General features: G+C 32.2%; 4 protein-coding genes across 4 annotated transcripts; 3 read left to right on the top strand and 1 right to left on the bottom strand.

Annotated features, from left to right (window-relative positions):
* Positions 1–1759: 1759 nt before the first annotated feature.
* Positions 1760–5409, top strand: LOC133690094 (choline-phosphate cytidylyltransferase 1). Its single transcript, XM_062110276.1, has 8 exons — positions 1760–2043; positions 2661–2774; positions 2957–3052; positions 3368–3410; positions 3493–3648; positions 3769–3849; positions 4821–4919; positions 5012–5409. Exons 1-8 carry the CDS (start codon positions 1862–1864, stop codon positions 5201–5203), a joined length of 963 nt encoding a protein of 320 aa, XP_061966260.1. The 5' UTR covers positions 1760–1861; the 3' UTR covers positions 5204–5409.
* A 156-nt stretch (positions 5410–5565) lies between these two features.
* On the top strand, positions 5566–8586 carry LOC133690095 (zinc transporter 8-like). Its single transcript, XM_062110277.1, has 3 exons — positions 5566–7591; positions 7748–7897; positions 8013–8586. The coding sequence occupies exons 1-3, from the start codon at positions 6983–6985 to the stop codon at positions 8316–8318; spliced, it is 1065 nt and encodes a 354-aa protein (XP_061966261.1). The 5' UTR covers positions 5566–6982; the 3' UTR covers positions 8319–8586.
* Positions 8587–11310: 2724 nt separating this feature from the next.
* LOC133689524 (zinc transporter 8-like) lies at positions 11311–12339 on the top strand (the record flags this gene model as incomplete). The annotated part of the gene is made up of 4 exons (XM_062109382.1): positions 11311–11503; positions 11571–11632; positions 11755–11904; positions 12020–12339. Coding segments are annotated over 4 exons (711 nt in total), but the record flags the coding sequence as incomplete, so codon positions are not given.
* Positions 12340–14057: 1718 nt separating this feature from the next.
* Positions 14058–15595, bottom strand: LOC133689523 (anthocyanidin 3-O-glucosyltransferase 2-like). Its single transcript, XM_062109381.1, has 2 exons — positions 15349–15595; positions 14058–15237 (listed from the first exon to the last, which is right to left on the bottom strand). Exons 1-2 carry the CDS (start codon positions 15510–15512, stop codon positions 14058–14060), a joined length of 1344 nt encoding a protein of 447 aa, XP_061965365.1. The 5' UTR covers positions 15513–15595.
* Positions 15596–20171: the final 4576 nt, after the last annotated feature.

The following is a 20171-nucleotide window of genomic DNA, read 5'->3' as shown; positions in this document are numbered from 1 at the left end:
TAAGTTGATGCAGCCGAAGAAATATAAATTAAAGGTTTATTGTAATTAGATGAGCTCTGAAATACCTCTAAATTAGATCTTAAAAATACTGTTTGAGTCAGTCTTATTATTATTTTTTGATTTTATATTTAAATATTTGAATTTTCTTTTATTTTCGTTTCTATTTAGGAATTTTAATTATATTACATATTGCTCATTTAAGGAAATATTGTCAGATCTTAAAGAGTTATAATACATGAGACTTTTATTTCAAAAATAAAAAAAAAACAAATTAGAGTATCATAGTCGTGGTCTAATTTGTTTTTATTGAAAAAATACCCATAAAGGGTGAAATGTTGAAAATGTGAATTTCTACATTTTTTTCTCTATTGGAAGAACTAAGACATTATATTAAACTGATTATACTAAATAAAGGTTATTATTTCTGTATTTTTTTTAAAAATCATGTTATTTTTTGTTTTATTTTTTTGGTTTTCATTTCTTTCTTTTTATTTCAAGATAATAACTGAATACTATTTTCTAGAGTTTTTGTTTTCATTTTTTATTTAGGATCAAAGAAATGAGAGTTGAATCTTAAATACAAATAGCAATTTAATTACACCAATCATTTTATAGACAAAATAATTTTATTTCTTAAAAAATAATCATTATTGCTTGACAAAGATTATCTTGTTTTTCTTTTGGTACAAAAATGTCGATAAGATTGTTGTAGTATTATCTTCTTTATATTTTTTTCAATTATCTAAAATTGGAATACTTGAGAGTTGATGCGTGTGTGGGTTTTGGTTTTCTTTCAAGATTGAATCAAATGAAAAAGGGAAAGAAATACATTACCTTTCACCATAGAAATTAATAAAAAAAAATCGAATTTAGTGTTTTTTTTATTTACAAAAATCTAAACCTCAAATAACTATCCCGATGAATCTTATCTTTATCTAAATGAACATTGCAAATAAATCATATAGTAAAATGGTTTAGTAGTAACAATTTAAAATTAAAAGGTTTACATTCCTCGTAATCTCATGTTCGAGTCATGTGGTTGCTAATATGATGACTACTGAAAGCATACATGGTCATTAATTTCAAGACTCGTAGGATTAGTCGAGATACATAAAAATTAATCCGAACAATTATGTTAATCTAAAATAAAACATTGCAGATGGAATAAGTACATAAACTTCCCTATGTATAAATAAAAAATTCCCTATGTATAAATAAATAACGCACATTGTTTTGAATTTTTTAATATTTACTTAGTCAAATTTAAATTGAGTTTATTATATTTAAGTTAATCAAGTCAATATCAAATTATAGTAGTTTGAATAAAATTTGAAGTTTATTTTTTAATACTATTCGGGTCGGATATAAATTTAATTATTATATTAATCAAATAATAAATTAATCTTATCAATATTAAAATTAATTTAACTAGCTCTAAATCATAGGATTTTCCCATTAACTTGCTCTAAATCAAATAATAACATTGATGGCCATTAATTTCAAAATTTGTCAGCATAACTTGAGCTTTCCAAGAACAGTTGAATTTTATCAATCAACATGTGAAATAAGACAGTTGATAATATAATTAATTTTTTTAAAAATATGAAAATCTAATTTTGTTACTAAATATTTAAATCTAACACAATTACTACAAAATCACCAATATATTAAATTAATTAGTACAATTATTTCTTACTATTAATTATTTTTTTCTTGGGGCCTATAAAAGGAAAGGAAGGACGAATAAAAGCGTATGTTCCTTGAAAGAATAGGAAAAAACAGGATTCTTCAAAAAAAAAAAAAAAAAAAAAGAGAAACAAAAAGAAGAACAGAGTACATTGTAAATTCCATTCCAATTCGAATGGCGGAGACACAGCAGAAAGAGAAGATGGTGAATGGAAATAGCTGCGAAGTATCTTGTCATTCGAATCATGATCCTTCAACACCACCACCGTCTGATCGTCCTGTTCGTGTTTATGCTGATGGGATCTATGATCTCTTCCACTTTGGCCACGCTCGCTCCCTTGAACAAGCTAAAAAAGCGTACGTTTTCTTTAATTGTATGTGTTTTTTGTGCTAAAGTTTTTGTCTTTTTTTTAATTGTTTTGTGTTTTGATCTGTTTCGTTTTCTGGGGTTTCCTTGTTTTGTGGGAATTTGATTGGATGCTGAATTTTGTGAATTTTTGGAACTTTTATGAGATTTGCTTTTCTGGGTTTCGATTGTTTTTACTGGTTTTTCTGTGCTGTAAATCATGTTTTTGAAACTTGTTTCGCCACTGATAGGTATTTTTCTGCTGTTTTTTCTCTTTTTTAATTTTTCTCTCTCGTAATTGAAGTGTTTTTGTGATTTTTTAGAGCTGTTTATGCTGTATATTAATCTAGACTGATTAATCTGTTCAACTATGGATGAAGATTGTTTACTTAAGTACCATTTTTCCTTTTGCTTTTGAATGTTAATTCGTATTGTTAGATTGTTGAAATTGTCATACTTGCGTTTAGATGTTGAGTTCATTAAGGTGGTTTTGATTGGTCCATGTTATTTACTTTTAAAATATTTGATGTTATTTGCAGTATATGATTATATTTTCCCTTTTAGTTGATAATTTTGCTTGAAAAAGAATTTTGGCTCAGCTGTTTATTTGATTGCTTTGTGAATTTAGGTTTCCGAACACCTACTTGCTTGTCGGATGTTGCAATGATGAAATCACACACAAATACAAGGGAAAAACTGTCATGACAGAGGAAGAGCGTTATGAATCTCTTCGCCATTGCAAGTATGATTTTTGTTTATTTTCAAACTTATGAATAGCTTCTCTTTTCCAGCATCAGAGTTTTCTTGTGTAAGACGTAACTTTTTAAAGGTATTTGCTTCGATAGGATATATAATGGCTTGGGATTAGCAATTTTAGTGTTATTGATAGCACAAAACCTTGTTTTTGTTTTTGTATTTTTTCAGGTGGGTGGATGAAGTCATTCCTGGTGCGCCTTGGGTGATTGATCAAGAATTTCTTGACAAGCACAATATTGACTACGTCGCTCATGATTCTCTACCGTAAGAAATCCAATTCAAAGGCATATCTTGGTGCTTAATTGTAATGATATGCATCAGAATTAAGTAGTTTTAGGATAGTGAAGAAAATATCTTTCTCATATCTCAAGTTTAGTATCTAATTTGTTCGGATGTAATTGCTCAGCAATAGTTTATAGTTACACAAAGAAACGCTAAGTGTTACTTACAGAATTATTTCTATTTGTTTTAATTCTAAATTTAATACCAATGGAATCTGTCAGGTAATGTTCATTTGAGTGAGTCAAGTTGTAAATACATCAGCAATCTCTTACATTTGGCCTTGCACTTTATCTGTAGCTATGCTGATGCCAGTGGAGCTGGAAAGGATGTCTATGAATTTGTAAGTTTGAGCAACATATTGCTTGTGTTTCCATTTATCCTTGTGGTAGTATATAATTATGGTAAGTGAGCTTTCATTTCAGGTAAAAAAAGTTGGAAGGTTCAAAGAAACAAGAAGAACTGATGGCATTTCTACATCGGACATTATAATGAGGATTGTCAAAGACTATAACCAGTATGTCTTACGTAATTTGGATCGAGGATATTCGAGAAAAGAGCTTGGTGTTAGCTACGTAAAGGCATGTTCTTATATTGTTTCTGGAATTGATTGGATGATACTGCACCGAAATTTGTTTTTGTGTGGACTTCTTTATGCATTACTTCCTTATCTTTTGCTGGTTTTGTGCAATGATAAATAGGAAAAGCGACTGAGGGTGAACATGAGGTTGAAGAAACTACAAGAGAAAGTGAAGGAACATCAAGAAAAAGTTGGAGAAAAGGTCTGTTCTATCTTATGCCTGAACATTGATGTGTTTCACCAACTTCCTTTTTTCTGTTTTATTTGCATCTTATGCAGAAACATTGTTGTGTTTTACCATCTTCTTCTTTTCTGTTTTGCTTACATCCTATGCCTAAACATTGTTGTGTTTCACCAAGTTTTTTCTGTTTTTCTTACAAGTATCATTTAAATTTTATGGTTAACATTTAGTATGTTAAATGATTCTTCACTTATTCTGGAAACATATCATTTCTTCCAGTCATTCATTTTTTTCCTCCTGAAAACTTAAATATATTCTCTTAATTAGATGGAGCATGTACTGTAAGTTATTGTGACTTGATTCTGCAGTTATACCCTTGAAATATACCCCTCAAATTACCAGTTTTAGTAATGTTAGTGCTCACTATCTAGCTCATTTTGTTTCGTTTGATGTATTGAACTAAGGAACAACATCAACTCCATATAGAAATTTCAGATATATATCCTTTCTTCACATGACTAATACAGTCCAGCATAAATTGTGAAAAGTTAGTGTTGTCCTACATTTGCTATGGCAATGTTTCTATTTAGGCAAAGCAATGCATCTTTTTTTTTTATAATTTTTTTTTTGAACTGTCAAAGACTCTGTGCGTGCAAAAGTGTTTTAAGTTGGGTAATATTGGTAGTGTAAAATTCAGTGTTAAGAATGCAGTGTATCAGGTGTCAGGTGCTAGTTCTAGGTATTTGGAAGTTTGTCAAAGACGGCCCTTTTACTTTATTGTAGCATAGAATGGACAAACAAAGCGAAGCCAAATGTTTCTTATATTGTGGGTTTTGTTTTATGCCATTCTGATGAAAACTAACTTCACTTGCTTGCTGTTTTGTTTTTGCTGCTTCTAGAATTTCTGTGCTTATTATATTTATGAAATATTCAGTTTGCTCCCTTTCCATGCTTTGTACATGTTTCATGGTTGTTTCTGTTTCCTTTTACAGTTCCAAATTGTTGCAATGCATCGTAATGAATGGGTGGAAAATGCTGATCGTTGGGTTGCTGGATTCCTTGAGATGTTTGAAGAAGGTTGCCATAAAATGGTAAGTTTGATTGTCAATCTGTTGGGTATCAAGTAAATTGGTGAGTTGGACTAGAAGTTTGATCTTTTACCATTGAATTGGATGTCTTTCAGGGCACAGCAATCAGGGATAGAATTCAAGAGCGATTGAGAGGGCAGCTGTCAAATGGGCTGCTGGAAAATGGTAAGGCAAACAGTGAAGACGATGATGAAGAGTATTATTATGATGATGATGATTATGACGACGACGACGACGAAGAATATTATACAGAGACATATGACAAAGATGCGAAAAGTAAGAAGTAGATTGCCTTATTCATGCTTTACTGGTAAGAGTTCCAATCAGAAACGTGCCTTGATGATTACTTGTTTTGGGTGCTTTTGTAAGGTGCTGTATAATGGTCGTGGCAAGTAAGGTTTGTTGCTTGGTTTTGCTATAGGGAGCCTGGATTTGAGTCATGTTTTTGTAATTTTATTACTTTTCTATCAAGGGAGCTTGGTTTCAGTTGAAACTTTCTAGTCTTCGTCTTTAGTTTGTTGAAAGCAAGAGATCATCATTCACTCCGAACCAAATGCTGCTGTACATGAAAAGGTTGTAGTGTTAGGCTTCCCTAATCTAACTAGGCCTAGCTTGTTGTGAGGAGGGTGGTTGTGGATTTGGACAAGATAATTACAGTCCATGTTTGACACCAAAACTATTCCTAATGTTGTTCAACATTAAGTATGGAATCTGGCTAATATGTCTGAACCAACATTAACAAGTATGATGTTTTACTGCAGATAACCAAAATGATTCTTGATTCCTTAAAAACAATAACCCAATATTGGTTTAAAAAGAACTATGGTTATAAAATTCCTTAAACATCGAAGGTAATTCAGGTGTCCAAAGAAGAGAAAGTAGAGGATCATGATCATATAGCCTTCGAGTTCTCGGACCCCTCAGCTAGCACACAACAGATCTAATCCGGGATTTGACCCGGCTTTGTGCTAGACTGGCCCGAATTTGATAAAAAAAAAATGATATTTATCAGATCTAAATATCTAATCCAATCTAAGGTCATGATCATGAGTTAGTTAGACTGCTCAACTCTAAAACACAAAACAATATTATTTCATTATGATTTTTTAATGAAGAAAGTAAAAAACTCAAGACTAGATTCCAATATAATATTCAAAGCATGCGAAAAGAGATCAAGAAAATCTCCACAAAATCCGACAAGGAAACCTACGTGCACAGTTGTAAACTGCTGAGCGGAGTGAAGTAAAGTAAAGTAAGGCGGCAGAGGCACATAATGTCCTCATAATTGTGAGTTTACTATGGTAACTGTAAGAGAGACCTAAATTTTAATAAATGAAATGCTTTGAATCTAATTTCTTATTAATTACAATGTCGACATTCTTCCAACACTTAAGACTTGTACATTCATAAACATCTCTTTCGAAAAATACAAAGTCAACAACAAACATTAATTTCTTACATTTTTTTTAATTGTTAATTAGGAAAATATATATAGAAAGTAATTTAAGGGAAAATAATTGAGTTTTTAATATAAGGATATAATTGAGAAATGGTCTCATGTACATCATTTTATCAATATATTTCCTTATTTAAGCCTTAATTGGATGCTTTTTTTGACAAATAGAGCATTGGATGTCCTCATTATTTCTTCACTGTTTAACACCATCACTACTAGTTTACAGAATTAGTCACTAACCTAGCTACCTGTCATATATAGTTCTTAATTATGTGATTATTAGAGCAAGACAATTACCTGTTTAACCCTGCAATTCTCATCAATTCACTCACCCTACCACACCAAACAAAATATATCTGAATACCCTTTTGGTAATTTACCTCCCTCCATGTAAATACTTGTCCTAATTTTAAAAAAAAATCGAAAATTCATGATGCCATCCGAATAGTGTACAGCAATTTATAAAGAGTAAGAGGGGATCACGTTTCTCTGTATAAATCAAAGTACAATAGCAATATTTTCACACAGAATCTGCCTCAAGAACTGCCTGCCTACATCTTCAATCCCTTTCCTTCACTTTGCTGACAATTTTTCTCTTGATCCCATCATCATGCAGAATTTTATCAATTTTTATTTAACCTTCATTTGCTTGCTTCTACTACTCCCTACTCTTGCTTTAGGAGAATGCACATGTGATGCAGGAGGAGGAGAAGGCAAAAATAAATCTGAGGCCTTGAAATACAAAGCCGTAGCAATTGCTTCTATCCTTTTTGCGGGTGCAGTTGGAGTTTGTCTTCCAATTCTTGGAAAAACTATCCCCGTTTTAAGCCCTGAAAAGAATATTTTCTTCATCATCAAAGCTTTTGCAGCCGGTGTTATATTGTCGACAGGCTTTATTCATGTGCTTCCTGATGCTTTTGATAGCTTGACATCGCCATGCCTAGGTGAAAATCCTTGGGGTAAATTTCCCTTCACGGGGTTTGTGGCAATGGTGTCGGCAATCGGGACTTTAATGGTGGATTGTCTTGCAAGTTCTTATTATACTAGGTTGCACCTCAACAAGGCTCAACCAGAGGAGAGTAGGGATGAGGAGAAGGCAGCAGTAGAGGCTCATGAGGGTCATGCTCATACTCATGCAACTCATGGCCATTCTCATGGCTTAGTGGATAGTTCTGGTTCTGGTCCATCTCAGCTTATTCGCCACCGGGTTATTACACAGGTAATTGTTTCTCTCTTTTGTTACAAAGGAGAGGCTCAAACCTAACAACTTTTAGAGGAGAGGTCATGCATGCACTTGTCATTGTTATTTTTTTTTTCTTAATTTAAAGATTTACTACACTGTAGGATACTTAATTTATGTTTGTGTTTTTCTTAGGTTTTGGAGTTGGGAATTGTGGTGCACTCGGTGATTATAGGAGTTTCTTTAGGAGCTTCTGAAAGTCCCAACACAATAAGACCTCTAGTGGCTGCCCTAAGCTTTCACCAATTTTTTGAGGGTATGGGACTTGGTGGATGCATTACTCAGGTAAAGGCATAGCCTTGTTTCTAACAATATATGCTACCTATTTTTTTATATAGTCTAAAATTGAATATTTTCTCTAAATATGTGTCAATCGATACACTTGTATTTATGTTTCTAGGCGAAATTCAAGACCAAAACTATTGTGATAATGGCACTCTTCTTCTCCCTAACAACCCCAGTTGGCATTGCAATTGGCATAGGCATAGCAAATGTCTATAATGAGAGCAGTCCTAATGCTCTTATTGTGGAAGGAATTTTCAATGCTGCCTCAGCTGGTATCCTAATCTACATGGCACTTGTGGATCTTCTGGCAGCTGATTTTATGCATCCAAAAGTGCAAAGTAATGGAGCACTTCAATTTGGGGTTAATGTTTCTCTTCTTCTAGGAGCTGGTTGTATGTCTCTCCTTGCCAAATGGGCTTGAAGCTTTAGCTATCTAGAGTCCTTTCTCTCTTGTTTTTTCTTGAAAATCTTGTAATGATATGATTGACTTAACTTTTGCTTGATGAAGATAGAGAAAGTCATTTTGCCTTCCAATTTCTTGGTGTTGTAAATGTCATCTCTTTCATTCGTTTCATTGTCTTGGATGAAACAATTGGCACAATTTTGATAATCAAAAGAGTTGTCTGAAGTCTGTATGTGATGACAATACACCTTTTTATTTCATTGTGAATATTTCTTTTCATGAAAAAGTCTACAATTCTTGCTCTTCGGTGACCTCAAACTGCATGTCAAACCATTTACAAAACAATGACTAACCAGCGATTTCTTTTTATATTGATCTAAATGGGAGAAGAGCACCCTTGTAGAATATAATGTTTGTTTTATCTAAAATCTTTCCAAAATTATTCCAGCAATTATATTTTTTCCCTTCTTTTTATAATGATGAGTGACTCTAACATGCATCTTTCAGCTGCAGATGAAATATATAATTCTCTAGATACGCAACTCTTAATTCAGAAAAGTATTTTTATGTTATGTTTAGTCAGTATTAAGACAGAAGAAATAACTACGAAAAATCAAAATTTGAAGCTTCCTTTGGCTGCAACAACAACATGAGCAGTTTCATTTTCACTTGATCAATACAGACACAGCAGCTCGCAGGATGCTGCTGGTGGACAAACAGATCATAAGATTTCGAGAAACTTGTGAATGAATACAATATCCCTGTCCTCATACCTTCTCTAGTCTAACAGTAGTGCTGCATCATTGTTTGACATTTTCTGTGAACATATCAGAAGTACTTGAGTCGATTGTTTTTAACCTAAATCTATACTAAAAAATAGGCCAAAATATTACATTAGATCAATAGATCAGAGCTTCCGATTTAGCGCGTGATAACGCGTTGCAAAGAGAGTTTTTCAATTAAAAAATGAATTTTTTTCTTTTATATTAACATATCAAAATCACATTATCTAATAAAATGTCTATTTTCTTTAGTCTTGTGGGCTTGCTCATTGGTGACGATCTATGCTCATCGATAAATTCATGTAGTGTTTGTTTTTGTGATTTAATTTAGCTATTTACAAAATGCCACAATTGCTTATATAGGAAATTAAGAGTAAAGGGAATGGAAGTGGGAGTTATCCTGGTGGAGATAATTGTTTCTTTTCTGAACTGTACATGTTATCTATGTATCTTCTCTCATTTCTATAAAACTTTCGGCTAAAGATAATAACTTCATATAAGAAATTTTAGTTCTCATAAAACTTCGGTCCGGCTAAAAAAAAAATCCCTCCTAAGGTTTAATTTTTTTTTTTTAGCTAGCTATTTAGAATAAATTATGCACTAAGAAATTCTTACTTTGTTATAATATAATCCCAATTAATCAAGCTATTTGTATTTTTTTATGAAAATAAGATTGAGACTTCAAATCATCTTCTCTTTTATTATAGACCAGTGTAGAAATTATGAATGAAATTCTTGGATTTGTCTTCCCTGTCGTGTGGATGTTCTATTACATTAGTAATCCAATTTAGTGTTTGGAAAATTTCAATGTAAGGTTTGGTCTATGCTTTCTTATTGTGTTAGCTGAAGTATTTGACTTATGAAGAACAAAGTTATCTTCAATGATAGAACCGTAACCTTCGAAGACAGCTTTTCCTTGATGCTATATTATCTTTTAAATTGGTTCAAATCTGTAAATAAGTTCTTAATGACTATTGAAAATAATTTACTTATGGGGCATGGAGATATTATAGATTGGTCTAACAACACCAAATAAATGCTTTAAGTGTGATGCATATGTTTTTTTCTGATTTATATCTGTTTGACTTTTTATTTTTCTGTCTGCTTTATGTTTTTGTCTTTTTCTATTTTGTTTTTTTTTCTTTTTTTGACTACCTCCTGGTTAACCCTTTTAATATATTGCCTTCTTCCAGAAAAAAATAATCTAGCTCTTTACAAAAATAAATAAATAAATAAAGTATTAATTTGATATTTAATACTTTAAAGAGGCCTGTTCGCTCTACATAAGATCAACAAATTGAGAATGGCATGTTGCCTATTAGATAATGTGAAAAGCAAGTACATTTTATTCATGGCATGCTGTCTAGCATATCTTCAATCATGAGATTGTGTACGAGGATCCACCTTTCATTAAAGCCTTCCTACTCTTTTCACTTCTTTCACTTGTTGAAACCACGATCTACTTTGTGCATTAAATCAATATTGCCTTCCTACATCTCCTTCACTCCCTTTTCCTTCCCTTTGCTAACAAATCTTCTCTCGATCCAATTTGAAGGTTAAATATGATTTATTAGCAAAGTGAAGGAAAAGGGATTGAAGATGTAGGCAGGCTGTGTTGTTATATAAAGAGGAGTTCTTGAGGCAGATTCTGTGTGATAATATTGTTAAAAGAACGAACTTCCCATGTGTTTCACCAAATAGCTAGGGAGATGGTGAAACACACATAAAGTGCAAGGAAATGAAACAAGGTTTTTCTCTTCATAAATTATTTAAAAAGAAGAAAAAAAAAGATAGAGCAAATTACTTTTGTAGTGACATAATTTAATCTAGCTTCATAAATCAAAGCTCATAAACCCGCTGTATATATATCAACATAACCAGCCTTCATCTTCATTCCCAGCTTTTCCTAGAGTTTGCTAACATTTTTTCTCTTCATCCAATTATCATGCTGAATTTTAACCACTTTTATTTAACATTCCTTTGCCTCCCTATGCACATGTGATGGGGGAGAAGAAGAAAGCAATAAATCGGAGGTGTTGAAATACAAAAAGCCACAACAATTGCTCCTATCCTTGCTGCCGTGCAATTGGAGTTTGTCTTCCAGTTCTTGTAAAAACTATCTTTTCTTCGTCATCAAAGCTTTTGTGGCCGCAAAAGCTTTGATGATGAAGAAAACATTATTTTCAGGGCTTAGTGCAGGGATAGTTTATCCAAAAACTGGAAGATAAACTCCAATTGCACCAGCAGCAAGGATAGAAGCAATTGCTGAAAATGCTTGGGGTCATTTTCCCTTCACGGGGTTTGTGGCGATGATGTCGGAAATTGGGACTTTGATGGTGGATTGTCTTGCAACTTCTTATTTATCTAGGTTGCACCCCAACAAGGCTCATCTAGAGGAGAGTGGGGATGAGGAGAGGGCAGGTAGAGGCTCATGAGGGTCATATTCATGTTCATGCTCATGCAACTCATGGCCATTCTCATGGTTCAGGGGATAGTTCTGGTTCTAGTCCATCTCAGCTTATTCTCCATCGGGTTATTACACAGATACTTGTTTCTCTTTTGTCACAAAGGAGAGGCTCAAACCTAAAAACTTTTAGAGGAGATGACATGAATGCACTTGGAACTGTTATTGTTTTGTTTTCTTTATTTAAAGATGTACTAAAGTTCTGTAGGTTTTGGAGTTGAGAATTGTGGTGCACTCTGTGATTACAGGAATTTCGTTAGGAGCTTCTGCAAGTCCCAACACAATAAGACCTCTAGTGGCTGCTCTAAGCTTTCATCAATTGTTTGAGGGTATGGGAATTGGTGGATGCATTACTCAGGTAAAGGCATAGCCTTGTTTCTAACAATATATGCTACCTATTTTTTTAAGTAGTCTAAAATTGAATATTTTCTCTAAATATGTGTCAGTTGATACACTTGTATTTATGTTTCTAGGCGAAATTCAAGACCAAAACTATTGTGATAATGGCACTATTCTTCTCTCTAACAACCCCAGTTGGCATTGCAATTGGCATAGGCATAGCAAATGTCTATAATGAGAGCAGTCCTAATGCTCTTATTGTCGAAGGAATTTTCAATGCTGCATCAGCTGGTATCCTAATCTACATGGCACTTGTGGATCTTCTGGCAGCTGATTTTATGCATCCAAAAGTGCAAAGTAATGGAGCACTTCAATTTGGGGTTAATGTATCTCTTTTTCTAGGAGCTGGTTGTATGTCTCTCCTTGCCAAATGGGCTTGAAGCTTTAGCTATCTAGAGTCCTTTTTCTCCTTTTTTCTCGTGTTTTTTCTTGAAAATCTTGTACTGATATGATTGACTTAGCTTTGGCTTGATGAAGGTAGAGAAAGTCCCTTTGCCTACCACTTTCTTGGTGTTGTAAATGTCATCTCTTTCATTCGTTTCATTGTCTTGGATGAAAAAATTGGCCAATTTTGATAATCAAAAGAGTTGTATGAAGTCTGTCTGTGATGACAATACACTTTTTTTTATTTCGCTGTGACCTTTTATTTTCTTGAGAAGTCTACATGTTTTTGCTCTTCGGTGGCCTCAAACTGCATGCGTGATATAATGATATAAATGGGAGAAGACCACCCTTTAGTATAATAGAATGTTTATTTTATCTAAAATAATGACTATGACTTAAATCTCTCCAAAATTAATCTAATCGGAAGCTGATAAAAATGAAAAATAAAGACTCTTGTATGAGTCACCTGTACGTGTTATTATCAAGACTAGTCTGCCTAATAATGATTTTGATAAGATTGATCAGGTTTTACACAGTGAACTCTCAAAACTTGGATCGATATAAAACATGACCTGGGCTAGAATTCTATTCGGCAGATCACTGAATTGATCAGCAAGGTCAGATCATGTTTTATAACAATGGTTTTTACTTACCACTCAACAAACGAACCACCTGTATGCGTTGCTATCAAGACTAGGATCTTGCTCTCATCGGTAATTGTTCAGTGGTAGAAAATTTAGGCATCATATGTGTACGTCCATTTGAAAGAAACAGAACAAACATCCAAATCTATGTTTAGCAGACATATTGGACTGCTTTGTTAGATTTACCTGGCCAAGTCAAAATCTGAAGCTTCCTTTGGCTGCAATAACAACATCCGCAATTTTGTTGTCACTTCTTGATCAAATACAGACACAGCAGATCACAGGATGCTGCTGGTAGACAAACAGATCAAAAGATTTCGAGAAACTTGTGAATGAATACAATATCCCTGTCCTCATACCTTCTCCTCTAGACTAACAGTAGTAGTGCTGCATCATTGTTTGACATTTTCTATGACCATATCAGAAGTCCTTGAAGTTGATTGTTTTTAACCTAAATCTATACAAAAAACAGGTTAAAATATTACATCAGACCAATATATCAGAGGTTCTGATTTAATTTGTCGCCGAGTATCGATCACTATTATGCAAGCTGATCGGGGAGATTATTCACACGATATATATTGAGATAACTGATCCAGATGTCTGGCATTGCTTCTCTCCTTTTTTCAAGAAGCCAATAGAAGAAAAGATGAATAAAATTTCAGCAAAAGATAATTGCAGAACACCAATTATATGGTACGGATTTATTAGAGAGTAATTAATAGGGAGATATCATCATCCATTGGTATTATTATTGAAATTAATTTATCTAGGCAGCGAATAGTTATTCTTCCAGGATAAAAAGAGACAAGAGAAAGAGACAATATGCTCATCTATCCTTTTCTTTTTAAAAGATAAAACTCATTTCAAAACTATTATAAAAATAAATTTATTTTTATATTTTTATCTCTGTTCTTCAACTACACATATTTCTATCTTATATATATATATATATTATTTCAGAATATTAACCAAACACAACTTCAAATTACACTTAATTTCAGAGGACTATTATCCAAAATAAAGGGAAAAGAACAAAAAAACCCCTGCTAAGAGGACCTAATATAATGTTGCAGCAGAAGAACTAGCTCATCAAATTGTCAATAAAATGACCAAATGAAGTGTGTGAAGATCCACTTTCCATCAAGGCTTTCTTGCTCTTTTCACTCATCTCTTTCACCTTTCTCTTTATTTCACTATTACTCTGCATCAAACTGTTTATACCTCTTTCTATCTCCTCAGCAGTCACAATTTTAACTTCATCATCACTCAAAAAATCCTTCCTATAATGTAATTTAATTTCCACACCTAATCCTAACTCAACCACCATTTGAAAGGCATTTAATTGTTGCTCCCCATCTATTGGCCAGGCAGCAATTGGCACACCAAACCATAGGCTTTCTAGTATAGAATTCCATCCACAATGCGATACAAATCCTCCAACTGCTGGATGAGCCAAGATGTCTGTTTGTGGAGCCCATCCAATGATTTTTCCAACCATAGACGTTCGATCCAAGAATCTATCCGTCAATATTTCCTTTGGATTATCATAACCACTAGGAAATACAATCGTACCCTTTGGTGGAGCTCGACGTAGGGACCATAAAAATCGATGGCCACTATGTTCTAATGCCTTTGAAATCTCTTTCAACTGATCCTCGTCAAAGCTTCCCATGCTTCCAAAACACAAGAACACCACGGATGATGGAGGTTGATCATCAAGCCACTTCTTGATCTCCTCTTTCTCACGAGCCCTATCTAACCCTTTGTCACCTTCATCACGTTGGAGCTTCAAAATAGGCCCCACTGGGTATATCGGAAGGGTCAAGCCATCAAAAAATGAGCTCATTACATGGGATTCCAGCTCCAAGAAAGTGTTGACCACAATACCTTTCGTTTGCTTATACTTTCTTGCAAAATTTAAGAAGCCAGGAACAACATCTTTGTTAAGAAACATAGAAGGCAAAACCCTAGCAGGAATTGGTTTAGCAAAACTTGATATCACCAACTCAGTATCCGAGTCTTTGAACTGGGTTGAGTCCACATTTTGCTCATCTTTCATGGTTTGCATAGAAAACAAGAGACTCAAATAACCTACACCTGAAGTGAAGAACACATAGCTGCGCAGTCCAAAATCATTGCCCACATCTACCATTGTTACACAGAACATATCAACCAGGAGACCGATGAGTCGAGGCGGCTTATCAGGGCTTGAGGTGGACGACTCAATGAGCTGAGCCAGAGCTTCTTTGACTAAAGGTTTGTACGTTTCCATGTAGAAAGCTAAAATGTCTTTTGCCTTCATATCTAAAGCTTGTTCAAGAAGAGGGAGGTCAAGGAACTTGATATTGTTAGAAATAGTTGACTCAGTGAGTGACTTGCAGTAGCTTGTGAACTTCTCATCAAAGGGTAGCTTCATCAAGATGATTGTCACTACGAATCGGTCGTCTCGGTTGACAAGTAGCCGTGCCAACTCCACCGTTGATGTAACATGGCCGATACCCGGTGAAGGTATAAACACTAACTCTGATCTCTTCATTCAGAACAATAAATAGGACTATTAGTTGGATTCTTATTTGATTTCAATCCAAAGATTGAATATAATTATGGTGATGTTTATAGAAAAACAAGCAAGAAGTTAATACATATTTTGTCTCACCATCTATATTTTATCTAAATTCTTCAAAATTATCTTTATAGAATTGAAAAAAATAAATGAAATCTATTTTAAAAACAAAAAAACTCAAATGATTTATTCTTTAAACTCGGTCTAGTATATGACTTGGTTCAGAAGTTGACTATGTTAACTTGAATTGACCCAAGTCAATCAAAGTGATATTATTTTAATTTTTTAAAATTATTTTAATAATGAATTCCAATTTTTATCAAGTCATGGGTCAACTCTGAAATGATATTTTCTTACAAAAAAACCTGGCACAATTTATGAGGATTTTTTTATGATGATTTAGATATTGAGTCAACCTATTAGGCAGGAATAAATTTGATAATTATAAGTAAATTCGAACAAGTATTTTGGGACAAACAAGAAATGATAGTAAGATTATCCAAAAAAATATAAGATGGTAAAACATTGGTTTTTTTAGCTTTATGGAATATAAACTTGTACATGCACAAATGAAAAAATAGAGCCTGAAAATGAATTACCTCCATTTCAGGTTTTAGAGTTCCACCTTGATGCTCTTGGATTTCCATTGCTCAATAGCACAAGAGATTTTAATTAGGAGATCTCTTTGTTATGAATAAATAGTAAAATTCCACATATATATAGTTAATGTTTAATCTTAAACTTCATTAAAAAAACTCCATTTACTATTTAAGATTTAATTTTAAACTGACTTATGAGATTAATTAAGCTTCAATAATGATCCTTACCACATATATGAAAGAATTGAGATTTTTAATTAGAGTTAAATTGTCAGTTTTTCAAAACTATATTGATCCATCAAATTTATTAATCTTTGTTTATGTGAAAAAAGGTTAATTGTCTTCAATTAAAATGTTAACTCATGTAATAACATCTTGTTTATCAAGGGTGTGTGATCAAGGAGGTTGGCTTACTTTTTTAATTTTTTGGATTCAAAATTTAAAATAATTTATTATCTTGAATTTATTAGACTATATGATATATTTTTAATATCATACGGGAAAAAAAACTTAATTTTAATTGACATGTAAATTGATTTGAAAATAATTTTTATTATCAAATAAGAAAAAAAAATTAAAGGTGAGTTGGCATAATAAAACCTAATGTTAAATCAAACAACTTAATTAATCTAACAATGAATATTCTAATTTCTTTCTAAAATAAGTGTTCTTACATCTTTTTTCACAATGCAATTATCCATTTATAGAGCCTTCAAAATTGTGGCAAGGAAATTGGAAGAAGCTTGTTTCAGAATCACAAAACACACCACTCATAATGGAAGGCTAACCTTAAAAATTGGCCAAGAAAATAGCTCTTTTCTTTTGCATAATGATATATTAATTAGAAAATATTAATGTGCCCATGATCTATGAAAGTCCTAGTCCTAGCCCTAGCCCTAGCCCTAGCTAGCACGTGGAAGGGTGTGTCCATATAATTTAATGAATTTATTTAAGCTATGCTTATGGTAGAGTTCAAATTATGTGTGGCTTGAAAAAAAAATATAAAAACGATGTTTTGTTCAAGTCAAACATAATTTAAATCATGACATTATCATGCATGTAGATAAACATACACCTATAACAAGTTTACATTGCTCATTAACACAAGAGATTTTAATTAGGAGACCTTTTTGTTATGAACAGAGGGTAAAATTCCACATACTTATAATTAATGTTTAATCTTAAACTTCATAAAAAAAAAATCCACATACTATTTAATATTTAATTTTAAACTGACTTATGGAATTAATTAAGCTTCAGTTATGATCCTTACCATATATATGAAAAGTATGAGATTTTCAATTAGAGTTAAATTGTTAGTTTTTCAAATCTATATTGATCCATCAAATTTATTAATCTTTGTATATGTTAAAAAGGGTTAATTGTCTTCAATTAAAATGTTCACTCATGTAATAACATGTTTTTTAGGGTTGTGTTATCAAGGAGGTTGGCTTACTTTTTTTTAATTTTTGGATTCAAATTTTAAAATAATTTATTATCTTGAATTTATTAGACTACATGGTATAAGAGAGAAAACAAGGAATAATGGTTGAGAAAATAACTCTTTTCTTTTATATAATGATATATTAATTTGAAAATAATATTAACGTGCCCACGATTTATGAAAGTCCTAGCCCTAGCTAGCACGTGGAAGGGTATGTCCATACTATTTAATGAATTTATTTAAAGATATGCTTATCTAAACAGTTCAAACTATTTGAGGCTTGAAAAAAAATATAAAAATGATTTTTTTCATGTTAAACACAATTTAAAATATGACGTTATCATGCATGTAGATAAACATACACTTATAATTAGGGGTGTTCAAAAAAACTAAAAAACCGATTAAACCGAGAAAACCGGAAAACAAATAACCGAAAAAACCGAACCGTGAAAAAAAACCGATTAAACCGATTAAAATTTTGAAAAAACCGACCGGTTCGGTTTGGTTTTGGTTTTTTAAGTCTGGAACCGGAAAAACCGAACCGAACCGAACCGGAACCGAAAAAACCGGAAAAACCGAGCCAAATCGAAAAACCGAGCCAAAACCGAGCCAAAACTGAAAAAACCGAGCCAAACCGGTTTGAACCGGTTTTTGCTCTAAAAAACCAAACCGAACCGAAACCGATCGGTTTGAACCGGTTTTGGTTTTTTTTTTTTTAAAAATTCGGTTTGGTTACTTTTTTTGATAAAAACCGAACCGAACCGAACCGTGAATACCCCTACTTATAACAAGTTTCCATTGCTCATTAGCACAAGATATTTTAATTAGGGGATCTCTTTGTTATGAATAGGGGGTAAACTTCCACATACTTATAGTTAATGTTTAATCTTAAACTTCATAAAAAAAAACTCCACATACTATTTAATATTTAATTTTAAACTAACTTATGAGATTAATTAAGCTTCAGTTATGATCCTTACCACATATATGGAAACATTGAGATATTTAATTAGAGTTAAATTGTTAGTTTTTCAAATCTATATTGATCCATCAAATTTATTAATCTTTATTTATATGAAAAAGGGTTAATTGTCTTCTATTAAAATGTTCACTCATGTAATAACATCTTGTTTTCCAGGGTTGTGTGATCAAGGAGGTTGGCTTACTTTTTAGGTTTTTTTGGATATTAACCCTTTTTAGGTTTTTTTATCCTTAAATTAAAAGAACATAGCATTTTTTTTCAAAAATAAATTTTTAATATTTTTGAAATATAGGCCAAAATCCTTTAAATTTTTACAAATTTGTTGTAAAATCCATGCAATATCATTTTTTTTTAAAACATGCCAAAGTATTTTAGATTTTTTTTAAAAGAAATGTTCAAATAATTTTAAGGATTTTTGGCCTTATACAAGAAAAAAGTATTTTTTATATTTTTTATTGTTATTTACTTTGTTCGGTAATTTGTTTTTGTAATAAAATTGTCAAAACAGGCTTAGAAGAGGGTTTGTCAAACAGAATCGTAAACCAAAAACCATTTAGCAAAAAGATTGCAAGTGAAATAGGGTCTTAACCCTGATCTGATTTTGACCCGATCGAGTTGACTCGACTAGGTCGACCTTAAATCTTTCGTCCGACCTTAAACTGAACCCTGGTTTGATCCGAAAACAACCAAAAACAAAACCAAAGCCAAACATATTAAACTCCAAAAAAACACAAAAATACAAAAAAATATCCTAAACAAAATGGATCAAAATGCAAAAAGAAAAATGAAAAACACAAAGAATATTCATCCTAAATCCAACAACATGAATACTAATCCAAACAATATTTCATGAAATAAAAGGCACATAAAGGATATAAGTCAATCACTGGACAATAATAAAAAATTAAACATTGATGATTATTAACTAAAAATCCTAATTTGATCAAAAAGGGTTTCAATTCAAAATCGAAAGCCTATGATTAAAAATTACTAAAAACATGTTATTAATGCAAATAAATCCTATATTATTGACTAATTAAGTTACTTGAATGATTTAGTGCACCAAAGCTGGTCCAAATGATAGGGCTAAGGCAATCTTTCTTTCAAGAACATGAAGAAACTGAACCCAGCAACCCAAAAATTCCGAGCTTCTGTTAAGCCAAAAACTAGCCTCTTAGGCTTCTAAAACATATTGCTTTTGGTCCTCACAAATCACATTATCAATACTAAATATAGTTAAATTCAAAGAATTAATAAATAACATCAAATCATTAATATAATGCATGAAATTTCGTTTTCCAAAACTGCCAAATTAAAACAACAAACATGCTTAACAATGTGGAGTTCAAAATTAAAATCTTGACACTCAATAGAACTTAACCAAAACCCAAGAATCCATATCATGCACCAACAAGTCTTAAAAAGACACTAAATACCTACTGCCATATTTGACAGAATACAAAATTCATTTTATTTTATCAAAATTAGTCGCAAACATATTGTTTTGGCATGTAATAGCATCGATAACTCTAAGAAAAATTTAAACAATAATGACAATATTTTAAGTAGTAATTGAAACCAAAACCATAATCAATACAATAAAAAAA

This window comes from Populus nigra, chromosome 3, assembly GCF_951802175.1.
Source record: "Populus nigra chromosome 3, ddPopNigr1.1, whole genome shotgun sequence".
Taxonomy (NCBI): domain Eukaryota; kingdom Viridiplantae; phylum Streptophyta; class Magnoliopsida; order Malpighiales; family Salicaceae; genus Populus; species Populus nigra.
The sequence above is the reverse complement of the archived record's forward strand: the minus strand, read 5'-3'. Positions and strand labels throughout refer to the sequence as shown.